Source organism: Haemorhous mexicanus, chromosome 3, assembly GCF_027477595.1.
Source record: "Haemorhous mexicanus isolate bHaeMex1 chromosome 3, bHaeMex1.pri, whole genome shotgun sequence".
In the NCBI taxonomy this organism is placed as follows: domain Eukaryota; kingdom Metazoa; phylum Chordata; class Aves; order Passeriformes; family Fringillidae; genus Haemorhous; species Haemorhous mexicanus.
In genome coordinates this window covers 35,825,829-35,842,095 of record NC_082343.1, presented here as the reverse complement: position 1 = coordinate 35,842,095, position 16,267 = coordinate 35,825,829, and the positions used below count along the sequence as shown (strand labels likewise).

At 36.0% G+C, this 16,267-nt stretch overlaps 1 protein-coding gene across 3 annotated transcripts in view; it reads left to right on the top strand.

The window, feature by feature from the left end:
- The window catches only part of CRIM1 (cysteine rich transmembrane BMP regulator 1), a 172,783-nt gene that overhangs the window by 66,463 nt on the left and 90,053 nt on the right, over nucleotides 1–16,267 (top strand). For 2 of the 3 annotated variants that reach the window (XM_059841364.1, XM_059841363.1), the window contains one exon: nucleotides 14,321–14,563. The exons of the other annotated variant lie outside the window; for it this stretch is intronic. In XM_059841364.1, the coding sequence (XP_059697347.1) occupies nucleotides 14,321–14,563 (243 nt within the window). The remainder of the gene's footprint in view (nucleotides 1–14,320; nucleotides 14,564–16,267) is intronic. 3 annotated transcript variants of the gene reach the window in all.

The window sequence follows — 16,267 nt, the reverse complement described above, 5'->3', positions numbered from 1 at the left end:
GAAAATGCTCAGAAATTTGACTTAGTGGCACCGTTCTTGGGAGCAGTTCTGGACTACTTATTACCTGAAAGGGTTTGTTTTTCTGTATATGATGTCAGTTGGAACAGATAATTTCTGTGAGACATAAATATATCACAAAGTGATACCTATGAGGCATTAATATATTACATAACCTGATTGGTTTTAGCTGCTGTCTACATCTCCTATATCTTTATTCCTAGGATGAATTTGAGATAGCTTGCAAATTTACTCCATAGAGCTCACCCTGCTGGGACAGTGGTTGGCTCTTCTACCTTTTCTTAAAAGCAGCTCCATTTAAAAAAATATGTTTGGGAGTGATTAACCAAAATGTGTTTTCTTCCATTCCATTTTTGTTTTACTCTAATCAAAATAGCATGATTCTAGCAAACTCTCTAACTGCATATGGATCTATAGCCTAGGGTGCAATGGTTTATTTAAAGAAGAAAAATGGATACATCATGCTTTGGTTTAAACTGAATTCTGCCTACTGAGAACTGAATGAACTGAAGTTTCTTTGTAAAACATCAATTCACTACAACTTGCCAGTGACTGAATAGTGAATATGCATCTGTATGACCTTCTTTTCAACTGCATGTACTCAAGGATGACTACTTCAATGCAGTTTTTCTATGGAAGAAAAACTTGTCCATTTTTTTCCTGAATACTCAGATTTTTTAGCAGCTGTAAAGCATTTTCAGATACATACTACTAGCAAGTTGGGATTTTGTTTGGTTTGAGTGCAGTAGGGTTTTTTGTAACACCTTAGAATCTTGACTGAAAAAAGGATCATATGTTACACAAAGCATGATACCACATATAGAACAGGTTTCCTTGTGCTTGTTAAGAAACTTAAAAGGATGGTAAATTGCTAAAAAGGATGGTAAACTGGGGAGTGAAACAACCAAAATAGGTTGTCTGAATTTCCTGAAACCACAGAGGTAGAAACTCAATCCAGTTTAATGTGGACCTGAAATTTGTTCCTAATTCTTCTGAACTTTCTGTCCATTGGAGTATCCTTTCTATATGTGTTATGTGTCTCTTGGATCTGATACTTCATTGCTATATAAGCATCTCTATTCCTTTGGTCATGTTTTTGTTGATTTTCTTCTCTTTTTATGATGCATTTTCTAAAATTTGGTTTTGACTGATTTGTTTGTGGGGTTTTTTTTTTGTTGGGTTGTAGGGAATGGCTTTGTGGGGTTTTGTTGTCTGAGGTTTGTTTGGTTTTAGATCTGTGCTCTTAGTTACCACATTGTAATGCACAGAACAAGAGACAGAATGAATCCACACTAGTACATATAAGTCCTTTCTAAGTCAAGCAGCTAAGGCAATTTCTGCTAACTGAATATTTGTTCTCAAATCTTGCTGCATAAATAATTCATTTCATAAGACAGTTTTTCTACATTTCTTAAATGGTGCATTTACAGGTTATTTAAGCTTGTACTGTCCACTCTTATGTGATCTAACTGTTGCTTCTTTTTGTGGCATAATAGAAGTTGTAGCTGAATTTAACATTTACTCTGCTTAATTTTTATTTTTAAAATTTTTTTCTGAAATAGTTGGTGCTTAAATATATTTTAAAATATCTTAAAATGTACAGCATAATTCAAGAAAATTTTGTGAAATGGGAGAAGACCAGTTTATTAAAGGTGATAATTAAAATCCTGCTTTATAGGACGTTAGTAGTGTGAGGTTAAGTGCAAGAGATTTATTCAACTTAACTTTGTTTCCTTTTAAGCATTCATAGATCATAGTGCATGGGGAGGGTGTGCACGTAATAAGAAATTTGCAATAAAGTTTCTAACTTTCTACTATTGTATTTCAATTTTTCTTTCTTTTTATGCTGGTGAGATTCTGAAGGCATGTTTCACAAGGCATGCAGGTTGACAGAATTGAATTTTTGCATCCTATGCTATTATGGATATATCAGTATTACTTAATCTTGTCTTTCCGGCTTGGTTATATCACAGAGACTTCATATAAATGTTAGTAAGTCTTGATCCAGATTTCCATGAAAGCAAGTACTCTGTGTTGAGAAAGTGCATTCATTGCATAAATTGGATGAAAGATTAGAGCAGAATTGTTTGATTGGCAGCAGTGGTATGTTTTATTATTTTTGTTGAAAAAAGGTTAATTTTGAGTTATGCTAATGAAAAGTCTCCTTTAAAGCTCACCTCATTAATATTGCTTTTGTTAGCCATTAGCACCTACAAGTGCTTTAACTAAAGTCCTGATTTTTTCATTTTTTCTCATTTACTTCTGTTGCTGCTGCTTTACTTGTGAGGACTTGTGCTGTTCACTGAAGTGTACTGTGGAGGAGATATCTTACGTGACATGTGAGATACTTCATCTTGTAATACTAGATTTTATTCTCTCTGCTTTCTTCTTCCAGCCAAGTAGGGGAAAACAGTGAAATCTCTTCTTTGAGATGTGTAAGCATCAGTGGATGTGGTGTTTGATAAGGCTTTTTGGTGGCTTTTGCTTTCTGCTGTTATCTTGTTGAATGTCAAGCAGGCTTTCCTGGTTAGCACTGCTCAGGCTTTGCTCACTTCTGCAATGCTTGGCCTATATGAAGGAATAAATTGTCAGCCTTGGGATTTCTTGACTGTACTGTATGAGTTTATAGGATCAGTGCAGTATCATGGTTGTAAGGATCATTGCATCTTTTGAGGAAAAAAATTCTTAGTGTTTGCTAGTAACCTCAACTCCTTTCTTCTAGTTTCATTAATCTGTTTCAAGCACACCAAACTTGCATTTTGTTCACAATAGCTCTTAACTAAAATTCTGGTGTTGCTGCTCACATTGCTTACCCAGGGTGTGTTTGTGAGGTAGAATCCACTGTCATTGTAGCATGAGAGTGTACAGAGCCAGTCTCTTCCTTGGGGCACTCAGTAGATACTGTTTAAAATTCCATTTGCCGTCTTCCCCCTCCTAGAGTTTTTCCAGGCTTGACAAGGAGCCTGTCCTCACCAAATTCAACATTGCTGTCTCTTGACTGTTTTAAAGATGCTAAAAACTTTTGTGGATAATGTGCAGTCTTCATACTTGACTTTATTTATAAGCCAATTTATTAATGCCTTGTTTCTGGTCACAGAACCACATACTCTGTAACGTGTGCTGCGAACAGAATTAAATGTACAATGATGTCTCCTGTGCCCTGCACTGTACTGAGTTTGATCTAAAAATGGAATGGCTTTGGAGGTACTGAATCCCAAACTTGTGCAAGGGGTGCCATCATAGGAATCTTGCTGGAAATAATATTAATTTGCTTCACTTGGGAAGTGCGACTGTATCTGCAGTTTCCTGGCAGTAGCTTTTTTCATGTTGCATAATGTTCCACAGTGGTATGTAACCTGCATTTTAGTGTTTGTAATTTTAATCTTCATTCAAGGCTTAGCCAAACTGCCCCAAGAGATTATACTAATCTAAAGCTCCTACATCTGAATTTCTTAGTTTGTTCTTTTATCAGTTGTGTCATGGAAGTTGCTGTGCAAAATGCCACAAGTGTGCTTTTCCTTAGTGTTTAAGAGAAATAATATTATGTATTAAGGTAGATTTTTACACAAAACAAGTGCGTTGCTGTGTATTGTACTGATGGAGATGTACAATAGGAAAGACAGGCTGGAAAAGATGTGAAATCAGTAGCATTTGAGGCTTGCTTTAAAGAGGACATAAACAATAAGTGGATAACTTAAGAGGAAAGGTCAATGAAGAAGAAAGAGTAAGAAAAGTGGAGCGCAACGAATCAGAAAAATTGTCTGAGCCAGGATGATTTGTGATATTTTTGGTAGTCATGATTTAAAAAAAAAAATAAATAAATTAAACAATACACTTGGGAAAAAGCAGATTATCATGCTTGCGAACCTCGAGATCATTCCTCTTTAAGCTGCTCTTGGAAACAAACTTTCCAGGTGGTTAATACACAACTGTATGCTTCAAATGAGATCAGAAACTGAATCTAATTAAAGAACATTGCAGCCAACAGCGTTCTGAAACCGAGAGATTATTTTTATATATTTGGCATAGGATTGTTGGTCTTTTTCCAGACTTGCTGTCTTTTGTTTGTAGTACAAGGTGTTGGCTTTCATCCAGTTTGAAACAGAGGGGTCCAAGTTTAATGGCTACTGAAGTCAGCAAAATACTTGTACTAGTGTTAGCAGAAGCTCAGTACTGTGTAAACGCTGACTTTCTGCTTTTTTGTAGTTTTGACATTTAATTCCCTCTGCAGGATATTGCTGCTTTAAGGTAGAATAAGAGGGTGGTGATACCTAGTAGCATTTAATGGTGGACTTGAAGCTGTATTTTATTGGTATTGTCAAATATTTTACTTATGTATCTGCATAGTCCTGTGCAGTGACAATCTGAGCAATCAAGACTGTGGATATTGCATGACTCTCACTTTTTCTTAAGAGTAATCTGGCTTCTTACATTTTGTGCAGCAGTACTGCAGAGCAGAACAAATGTCTCACACTGTGATTCCTTGTGGTCTTACTGCATGTGAGGGCTGGTTATGAATCCATGTACACGTGTGTTGTACGTGTGCCACCCCCCACCAGCCCTGAGATATGTAGGTATTTCTGGTTAGGACACGGCGTAGTTTGAAAGCAGGACGAGTAAGATGATTCTCAAATTTCCAGGTGTCTGTTTATTTTTTCAATCAGCTCTCAAAAACCTGTAGTCAAGCAGTTGGGTAGCTGTCTTCTCAAGCTGAAGCTGTCTGGACCTTAGAATAAAATTAAAATTTCTTGTGCTTCTTTTGTCTTGTTTCTTTTTTACCCAATAGATATTTTGCTTTTCCTTTTTTATTTGTGTGAATGACAGTTGTAAAAATGCAGAAACACGTTCAAACTAGCACTGAAAACATGTATTGTAAGCAGGAGCTTGGAATTCAGCAGAATTGCTTGCGTGATTTTTAGACGCTTTATTTAATTTTATTTTGCTTAGTGCAAATGTTCTCTGAAGTCAAGAAAGCACAGTTTCTATTATAACTATTTATTCCATATTTTTACATGGAATATGAGAAGTTGCCTTCAGTTTAAGAACCCGAGAACAGAGTGCTTTAGCATCTTTTACATTGGAGTCTTCTGATAAGCTGCTTATTTCTGCATTTTGCATTTTAAGTGTCAAATATGGCAGTTTATTAGAAGGCTTCGCCTTTAGAGAAAAGATGATATTTTTATGTGGACTATCCACCATTTCTGTGTTCAGTGAAATTGACACTCTAACTAGAGTTTTGTTAAGTGTCATTTCTCAGAAAAAATAGATCTGGTAAGAACCAATATCTACTTTTTCTGGAGGACTGAGTTGTTTAAATTCCTTCAGGTTGAAAATTTCTCTTCTTTTTGGATATGTTGTAAAAAGTTTGTAGGATCTCTTCACTGCAAGGCACCATGAATTTCTATGTCAGAATTCTCTCTGTCAGTATAGGTTTCCCCTAAAATTATAACGGCCCCTTTTTGCTTTGCTGTCATGTTTCTTATTATAGAGAGAGTTCTTTTCTGTTGTCCTAAGTAATGCATGGAAATGTTATTCAATAATGATGCAGGTTTGGTAAGTGATGAGTTACAAAGGAACAGTTAGTTGGCATTAAAACTCATTCTGGGGAGACAACAGTAATTAAATGTTAAAAAAGAAATAAAAGGGAAAAGTAAGAATTTTGGAAGATCTCTGATTGTATGGAAAATCTTGAACAATCAAAATGTGTTTAAATTCTAAATAAGAGAGGTTATTTTGAAGGGCTTAGGAGGAAGCTAACCCAGAGAAGTCAAGAGAGATGGACCGTAGCAGTTGGAGGGTGAAAATGTCTTGAAACACTGCAGTGTTGGCCTTCTCCATTGAAAGCGTTCACTTTCTGTTTGCCTAAAAGAAGGAAACTGTGCTTCTCTTCGTAGTTTCTGACAGCTGTGGTATCTTAGGTTAGTAAAGAGAAGACCAAAATGTTGAACAAGGTTGTTTTTCCTAACATCATGCATCTTGAGTGTTCTTGTGAAAGAATTTTAGAAACACGTGGTTAAGCCTCTAATAAACGTACAGAGGTTAAGCTGGTAAGAGACAGAGGTTCTTTGAACATAATAACTGGGAAAACTAGTTTGCATACTGGAGTTAACTTGCCAGAAGTGTCTTACAGCATTTAGGTCCTTCTTTTACTGTGCGTGGGCTGGGGGTTGTGGATTTTGGTGGGGCTTTTTAGCATTAGCAATTATCAGAGAGAACTAAAGAAATCACATACCTTAAATTTATTTGTATTAACAAAGCAAAGCACCAAGGGCAGACAGGAGTTGATTCAATTTTACTAACAACACAAATTGCATTTCTTTGAATATCAAACCCCTCATTTCTAAGTTAATGTTTACAAGTCTGTTGCTTTTGTTAATCAGCTCTAGAAAACTGATTGCCCTTCCTGCTGTTCAGTCTCAGTTGCTAGCTTCATACATATGTGAATTCTTACTATTTGTAAAACTCATGTATGTGTTTTCATTATAATTTGCATTTATTGCAAATGCAAGTGCTTCCTAAGTCCTTATTCTGCTTATGTTTTTAGACTTTGAGTAAGAAGCAAAGAGTAATTTGATACTTTAGTCTGGGTGTGATTGTGTGGTAGAATAAGTTGTTTGGTGCTCCTTATGTCCTGAGCTGCCTCCAGAGGTTTGTCTGTTGCGGGGTATACAGTGTCTTCAAATTCAAATCTCTTTCTCCTTGTCACATCAAACTGTGCCTTACAGTGCTTCTCCTTCAGTGAATATTTGTGATTATTTCTCCAGGTATCAGCTAGGCTCATATTGTTTTCTTAACCTGCATTAAGCAGAATTGTTGAAAATAGTTGTGCTTTATCATTACTTTGGTACTCATTCAACATTACCTTTGGTTTTGCAGCTGAATATACTCTTGCAATAAGTAATACTTTCTGCTTTACTTATATCTACTGCTGGTGTACATTTTTGTAAGGCATCAAATTATATGCAGTTTATACTGATTATAAATCTAGTATTTCCGTTTTTGGTTTATTCCCAGAATGATTTGGCATTCTTTGAAGTCCTAACTCCCTAGATGAGACCATCTCCTTACTGTCTACATACTCTTTCTTTGAAAATTCCAGTTGATTTGCCAGTATAAAGATTGAGCACGAGTAGAAGCTGTACCATTCATCCAGCATAATAGGCTTTCTTATATAAAGAAATTACAATGTACAATGCTATTCCAGGCGTGACAATAGTGAATAAAATTTTGAATGTTGTTTTCAAGAGAGGCAACACAACTGGAAATCTGACTACAGCTATCTGCTCATTTCTCCAGCTAATTTCTGAAGGATTTTCACTGCTGAAGTTTAAAGGTGCTTTATTTCTATTGAAAGCAGTGCAGGTAGCAATAGAAATGGATCCTGTCCCCGGCATGGCATGGCTTCCTGTGTTCTGTGCAGTGGGCTGGGCTCAGTCCTTCATGTACAGTTCTGTCAGATAACGTTATCCATTATTGATTTGGATTGACTTGTTGGTGTCAAGCTAATACGTGTTTGTTTAAAGCAGGTTTTGAGTGAAACGGAGGAAAAGCAAAATTACTTTTGAGTTTTCAAGACATGAATTTTTTCTAAGCATAACAGAGAAATTCTGTGATCTTGGAGGTCTGAACCCAAATGCAACTACTGCCACAAACACTATTGGTTTTATAGAACTGGCATTTCCATTTAGATGCGGCTGTTTGACAGATCCTCATTTAGTCTCTTAACTCTTTCTTTGGAAGACATCAGTTTGGGGTCAGGATTGTTTGTGATTCTGGTGTGGTGTTTTTTGGGGTCTGTTCATTTTGAATTACCACCTTTCTTTTTAATATTTCCAGTACAGGAAAAGAAACTAGTTCAGAAAATGGAATTACAAAATTGAAATAGCTTCGCTGTCTACCCAAAGGGGATTTTTGTCTTGCTTGACTGTAGCTGTCTTGAGTGATATAACCCTTTTTCTGGTTACTTGGTCCTCAAAATGGAAAATCTTTGGCAAATCTGTAGTGAATACTGTGTTGCAAAGATGTGTATCAATGAATGGATGTTTCTTAAAACTTGTATCTGTGACTGTCTTTTTGTGTGTGACTTTTTTAACCCAGGTTAGTTCCAGGCTTTTCTATTATGAGAAGACTAGGCTATAATGTGGGTAAAACAGGTTGCCCCACTGTGTAGTACATAAAATGTGGAGCACCAGAATGCTGGGAAGTGTAGCAAGACTCATTTAGAAAATAGAACAGATTTTAAATAAAGTTCAGTTTTAGGTAAAAGGTCAGGCTCTCGTTCACTTTTTTATTTGTAGCAGTTCATCCGTATACAGGACTGTGCATATTGTATGTGTAAGTTAATCTCATTTTTTAATCTACTATAACTGCCCTTTTGATTCTTGAAAATCCTTTGGGGTATTTTGCATTCCAATATCGATCCCTGTCTGTCTGACTGCTTCAGCTGGGTAATCATTTTTCTTGTTTATCCCTAATCCTTTTAATATTTCCTTCCTGCCACTGTATAACAGTACAGTGTGCCTATTGTTTGGAATAGTCACCTCAATGATGACTGTAAGACTGTACAATAAGAGTGACTGTGTTTTAGCCTGGATTTCACAAAAATACTTTACAGTGAAACAAAAACGCAAGGCTGAACACATGCCTTCAAAGTACGTGTACCAACTGTGGTGCATTGCTTTGTTTAGTCCTGCAAAATGTTCATCTTTATAAACCATATCCTATTTGGAACTGCTCAGAAAAATGAAATGTGAAGCTTTCAAAGTGCTTCTTATTCTGTGTTCTTTGTATGGACCTAACCAAAAAAAAAATTTCTCTCCATCTCTGTGTATATCTATATGCATATGTATTAAAAATCGTATTAAAGAATCAACTGTAGAACCATTTAAATATCTCAATGGAAGCATTTGGACCTGGAAAATGCCAATTTCTCTTCAGCCATCTCATTCAATAAAACATTCTGCCCTTGTTTCTATGGTGACTGAGTAACAGCATCACATGAAGTTCTGACAAAATGATAAAAATTCCTCCCTGAAATGGTTTCCTGAGAAGCATGGATCTGTTCCGTTTCCCCTGAAGAATGAGAAGACCCTCCCATCCCTGTCAGGGCTTTTCTTCTCTGTCTCTCCCACACCAGATTATACCCTAACATCCTTTCACTGTTCTAACCAATGTTTTAACTGCTCTGCTTTTCTCATTAAATAAACTTGGCATGTACTTTCTCTGCGTGTCAAAGCAGAGCATGCAAACATAATGAAGGAAAAGAATTTGATACAGAGGTAAAAGCCAAGTGTTTAATTTTTCTTAAGGAACTATTTTTATTTCCATGCTGCTTTGGTATTAACAAAGATGAGGAGGGTTGTGGGGTGGTTTGGCTTGGTTGGTTCCTGTTACAACTGATCTGCGTTAACCAAAGAAATAGAGAGATCTAGACTTCCTATATTCAGTGACTGTCTTAAGAAAAGCATATCTAACTAGTACCCAGTTTGAGAATTGCAGAAACCTTTCAGAAAGGTAAAGAAGCTGCCTTCTCTCAAAGAAAGCACTGGTTGCAGCAGAAGTGCTTCAGTAACTTGCTATTTTACCTCCACTTCCCCCTAATAACTTTTTACAGTCATGGGAAGTACAATTTTAAAAATACATTGTAGGTTTTGATATGGAAAAACTTTGTGACAAAGTTGTGGGTTTATGACTGTTGTTTTATGATAGATACTTTCTAGAGTTAATGGAAAGAAAAAAACCCCAAATCCATATCTTGGTTTCTTGTTATTATTATATTCTTTGAAGGTTGTTCTCCTCCTCCTCATGCACTTTATAACAAGTATGCTGTGGTTGCAATGAAAAGTCAGTTTGAATGTTGCTGAGCCTCAGCTTCTGAGATGCTCAACTTCCCTGTGCACTTCTGAGATGGAAGTGAGAAATTTTTTTGAGACATCCTAACTTTTTAAGTGAATGATCCCTGTTTTAATAATAAAGCACACTGTGGATTGTATCTTATTAACCTATTATTTTTCAGTTATACATTGTAACTTAGGTTATTCTTAATAATTTTAGGGTGTACTCTCTCATGAGCTCAATAATAGCAAGTTCTTCTTGCAGGCTCTTAACAAAGTAAAAGTAAGCCTGAACCTTCAGACCTATAGAAAGTAAGTTTGTCTTGAAATGCAAAACTTCTGCCAGTAGTAATTTATATCTAGAAATAACCCTGTCACTGGTAAACTGAAGAACTTTGTTTGAAATGATCTCTAGAGCTGCCTTTTAGAGTAGTTACTAAGTTTGTTTCCAAGGCTTGAAGTCTTATCTGGAATTCATCAAAATGTTAGTTTTCCTGTCTGGATTGTTTTCAGCTTATTAAGAATGTTGTATTTCTAGCTACATTTCCGAATTTCTTAAGAAAATTGTCTGTCTAAGAATAGGTAGTTTGCAAAAGCTTGATTGATCCAGACTCTTCCTTTATCTCTGTAGAGATTCTTTGTTGGCTCAAGCTGCTGAGATGTCAGGGGGACCAGAACACTTCCAGCTTTGGTGTTTGATGAAAAGCTATAAAGAGAATGTGTCCCACAGAGAAACCTTATCAGAAAACCAACCAATATTTTCTGTTCTTTGTGTTGCTATTTGAAATGCTGCTTTTTTGAACATAAAGGCAGCACTTGCAGCCAACTATGTTTTTCTTAGTGAGTTGTAGGTTATCAGTTCAAACTTTTATCAGAATGCATCCCTGAAAAGTGATTGTTCTCCTTATTAACGGTTGGGGTATTTTTATAAAGGATGTATTGAAATGAGATTGAGATTTATGCTATAGCAATTTTACTGTCTCCACAGTAGTTAGGGTTGTATGAAATTCTTCTTGCAAAGGATTTTGCACTTTGTGTGCGAACAATGGGACACATGTATCTTGTGTAATCTGCCCTAAGAGATGCCCTATTATTCAGGAATATGTATATATTTGCTGTAGTAATTTGTTTCATAGTAAGTCATATATATAGTCCTACGTATGGTTCTCCCTTTCCTCAAAAGCCTAATTTTTTAGGTTCACCACAGTGCTTTGAAAAATGAAGTTCTCCTGTTTCTGGACACACATAATATTTATTTGCTTATATTCTATTTATTATCAAAATGGAGTTTAAGTCCTGATGCATTCTTTGACTGTGAAGATGTTGGTCAGGATGAACCAGATTTGTGTAATAGGCAGTAGCCTAAAACATCCAGGGGACAGGTTGGTGCTTTGTAGTCTGTGCCTATTTGACAGAGAGGCAGTAGGCTCTTGTGAATCTACTTTGGTCTGCTGAGAAGCTGCTTTGAAACAGTCTGTCTGGTATGTAAAAGGGGCAAACTAGCAGAAGTAGCACTGCTGAGTGATTTCACAGGGTTTTCTTGTCGAATACAGCTTGGCATTACCCTGCTACCTGTCTTTTGAGGCTGTTGGTGTATTTTTAATTATTTTGTTTTTACAGGGGTTTTTTTTAATGTTCTTTTTGTAAGGGGTAGAAATGTTGGTTAATAAAGGAAAAAAGAGCTATTAAACAGTTCTTGTTTGATGAAATCTTAAATAGCTGTATATATTGGAATTAAATCAGGAATTCTGCTAAAGCAGTGACATTTATGGCTGTATTAATGTTTATAATTTATTTTGAGAACAGATTAAATTTCGATGCCTTCCTTGACAAAGTAATGAAAAGGTAGAACTAGTTTAGTGTAATGAATCTCTGGTAGAGAAGATTTTGTCATTTGCTGAGATAACAAGAAGAAAAACCTTGAAACTTTTCTGAGTGGTTGCTGAGAAATAATGTGTTTTATCCAAACTTGGTGTCAAAATGAGGAGCCTACATCAGCTTTTACTGATGCAGTAAAACTGATCTCCCATCTTCTTCCATTACAGTGAATTCTGGACTTGGAGAGCAATTACACTAGCATGATGCTAGCTGTTTAAAGCTTTAACTAACAAGTAGGAATGCTACACCCGGAGCTGCTGCCTTTTCATGTTCTAGATAAAGATGATGTTTAAGGAAACACTTAATGTACTGCTGACCACACATTATTTTAGTCAGTAGCTGCTTTCCATAAAGAAAAACAGCATCTAAATCAAGAAACAAATTGTGACATAGTCTGCAAAAAATTTCTTAACCTGATTTTGGCTATGCTGGGGTGCTAGAGTTTGGGAAGATGAAAGATAATTGTCTGTTGGTTGATCCCGCTTGGGTGAATGTGTTTGACTTTCCTGTTGCTCAGTTGCATTTGTGTATTGGGAGAGGAATGTTTCAACATGTACAGAGTTTGAGATGTACTTTGGAAGCACAATATTTACATGAGTATTAATAGGAAGTCATAAGTAGGGTTTTGTCTATTTATTTTTTAGGACTCTGAAGTACAAATGTACTAGTGACACTGGATTAAGAAGAAAACCTTTGGTTTATAAATATCTACTGGTGTTATATTACCTGGTATTAGAACATAAACATGTCTTTTGTGAGGTGGTGGTTATGTTTAAATAATTTTCTCTGAAAATGGTGCTGGCTTTATACAAGAGTCCTGTCACAGTCTGTAACCTTTAACTCCATTAGGTACAATACTCTAACATGGAATAGGCTATCAAAAATAACTGCAAAACACTGAGTGAATATTTCATACAAAAGTACTTGTCATGGTTCTCTATTTTAAATTTCTCTTTTCTATTGCCTGTGATGCTTCTTATATGTTGATAGTGACACATCCTTGTTTTCATATTATTGCTGGGTGACCTTACCAACTCCAGCTGCAGGCTTTGCATTGGTCTTCAAAAATGATGCATCTAGAGTCCTGAATAGTCTGAATTTGAACAGTTTGATGTGCATTTCTGACAAACTTTGCCTTTTGGAGAGTTAGCCAAATTGGTCAAAAATAGTTTTTCATGTATTTGACCAATTGCGTTGCTCAGATTTTATTTGTATTGAATTATATGAGCAGTCCTTAAGGACTTATATATATATATATGTGTGTAAAATGCAGTCAAGTGAAAAAGAGCAGGTCAACTATTTAAAATACTTATAATCCCAAGTATTTTCATGAGAGAGATTGCATGAAGATGGGATTATCTGTTAGTCATGAAAATTGGAAGATCAGTGGATGCATAATGCTAGGGCACATAAAGTAATGAACACTGGGAATTTAAGGGTCATCATGAGAACAAGTGGTCTGTCAAGAGCCTATCATGAGTATGTACTGTAAGGGCTGCTACTGCAACAGGTCTATCACTTCTCTGTGTATGTTGAGCAAACATGCAGTGGAAAATGAAAATAATTTTAAAAGCTTGAGTGTCAAGCCTTTTATTACATGCATAAACTAAAGGCTATCAATACAGTACTGAAACTAGTATGTTATGTCTTATTTATACAGCTCTCTCCTGTGAGCCCCTGTAACCAGTAACGTTCTGTCTGAACAATGTGTTTAACAAAGCAGATAAGAACCTAAATGTTAGGGTAGGTTTGAAAAAAAAACATTGGTCTTAAAAATGTTATTTAAAGTTCTAGGCAAAATACATATCTAGTCAAGGCTGTTTAAAGATAGATGGAAATAGTAGGATTTTTAACTGTAAGAAAAGAGCTATAATGCTATCTAGTAGCGCATTTAGCTTAGTAGCCTTTGATGCTTTTAAGAAAAAACATAAATTACTTGTACATGAAGGAATCATAGAATATCCTGAGTTAGAAGGGATGCATAAGGACCATCAACAAACCTCATCATCACCATAGTAAAACCTCATATCTCTTAGTGTTCGAGCTGCTGAAGTATGTAGGAATACCACTTCTAATGTGAACATCGGGAGAATGTGCAGGAAAAATCCTTTTCTGCCAAAGTATTCAAATATGTTAGCTGTTGAACTTTCAGCTTGCATTTTGAATGTGTGAGAGCTCAGTTCAGGTTAATAAATCAAGCAATTTAAATCAGTCCATAATGGAAGGTCTTAGGAAACTAAAGTAATAGGTGTGAACATCAGGGCTGACAGGATATGACAAGTTGTTTCTTAACATCCTGGCCAAATGTAAGTTCACAGCTCTGCTTGAGACTGTGTGGCTTCAGACATCACTCACCTTGCACAAATTAGAAATTTTGTAAAATATTTCATAAGACGCCTAGCATCTTGCAAATAACTATAGTTTTTAAGGATATTTGGTAATTGTTGCTAATCAGTTCAGCAGCGGCTGTTTCCTTTTCTTTTTTATTGAAGGGGGCAGGGAGAAAAGAGGGAGCTTTTATCTGAGTTGATCTTCAAAACTTCAGTGTTTTACTGACACATATGGCATGATGATTTTTCTCTCCCTTTCAGAAGAGAAACCTGATTGCTCCAAGGCTCGCTGTGAGGTCCAGTTTTCTCCTCGATGTCCAGAAGATTCCATCTTGATTGAAGGCTATGCACCTCCTGGTGAATGCTGCCCACTCCCAAGCCGTTGTGTGTGTAATCCTGCAGGCTGCTTGAGGAAGGTTTGCCAGCCTGGCTATTTGAATATATTGGTTTCTAAGGCATCAGGAAAGCCAGGGGAATGCTGTGATCTCTATGAATGCAAGCCAGGTAAAAATAGATACAATTTCTTTTCCCATTTTTCAATTTTTGCTGTCTGACAAGCAAAATAATGTATATAATTTCATCCAGTAAAGCCTATAGAGCTTCTAAATTCTTCTGATTATTCTTGAAAGGTAATTATTGTATGTAGGCAATACCCATTAAAAAAAACACAGGGTAAAATTATTATGGTAAATTTTACTTTCTTTTTTCTTTAGACATTAATTTAAACTGAGCAGCAAGGGAAAAGTAACCTAGTGAGAACATTGCATTTCTGTCAATGAATGCTACTAGTGCAAGTGACATGCTTTATATACTGATTAGATTATACATAGGTTTTTCATAGTAGGAATACCTTGTGTGTGAACAGGGAATTAGGATTTCTGTTTTAAGATCTCTCTAGATTATCAAGTGTTGGCCCCTAAAAACTACAGAGCAAAAGGATTATGTGGGGATACTAAAAACCTGTACAACATTTTCAGTATTTACACATCTTCCATTTCATGAGAACACAAATCACCCTTTCTTGTGATTTATTATTCCAAGTGAAGTGGAAGATGTAATTCACTCTTTGATCCGGGCTTTGGTTAGATAAATAGTCAAAACAGAGGACTGAAAGCAAGCATATAAAATGGTATAATCCAAAACATTATATGCAAACAGTGCTATATTTCAAGTGAGCTTAAACAGTGCCTTTCCTATGCTTGTTTAACATTTTCTTAAATCTTCCACAGAAGAAGATTGTGCAGTCTTTGTATCGTCTAGTGCTTCTCTTTGTGTTTTTTCCCTAATATTTAGTGCAAATCTGTGTGGAAATTTAAACAAACTTTTTTGTACCCTCTCCTGAGTGGTTGGTAAACAAATTTTTACTATAATTTTTTGCCCTGCAACATTTTGCCAACCATGGGCTTCTTTCATCTAGAAGTAGCTATAATTTCTTGTGACATGGTCTTCCTTGACTCCTCCCTGGTTATGTTTCCTTTCTAGAAGTTTTTCACAGTTAATCCACACATTAACATGTGGTATCCAAAAGCAGACTAAGATTTTGGGAGACTCTTCATCAGTACTAAATACTTTAGAATAATTGCCCTCTGTTTGTCATGAAAAACTTTAAATAAGATTGTAACTGTTTTACAAGAGGTATTTCTAGTTGGTGAACTGCTGTGATGCCAGGATCTTTCTGTAGTATGAGTGCTACTGAACTACTCATATATTTGTACTTTTTAATTCCTCCTATATACTTCAATTATACCTTCACTGAATTTTGTCGTGCTGACTTTGGATTATTTATCATTTTCAAAAGAAATTTTAGCGCTGATCATGTCCTCTATTTGAATTCCCATCTTGTAGCTGGCAAATAAATCCATCCAGACTTGCCCATGGAAATGACTTCTTGAAAGCTGTTTTCTACTTGCTAGTTTTACAGAGTCTTCAAATTGGATATGATTCTCTATCACATTAGTGAATTTATGTAACTCTGTCTGTATTGTTTTCTGAAGAGGTTTGTATTTTTTGCTGTAGGGAGTTGTAAGAGGTGAAGGTACATGGGGCTGGAAAAATGGAGATGTGTGTAGCAGAGGCTTTGAAGAGATTGGGGAAGGAAAGAAACTGACGGGATTTAAGGGAAACGTAGAGCTTTGCAAATGGGGCTTAGAAATTGAGAGACCTGGTAATAAACCCTGCATCTTTGGAGTTTGACTTGGTATCCTGAAG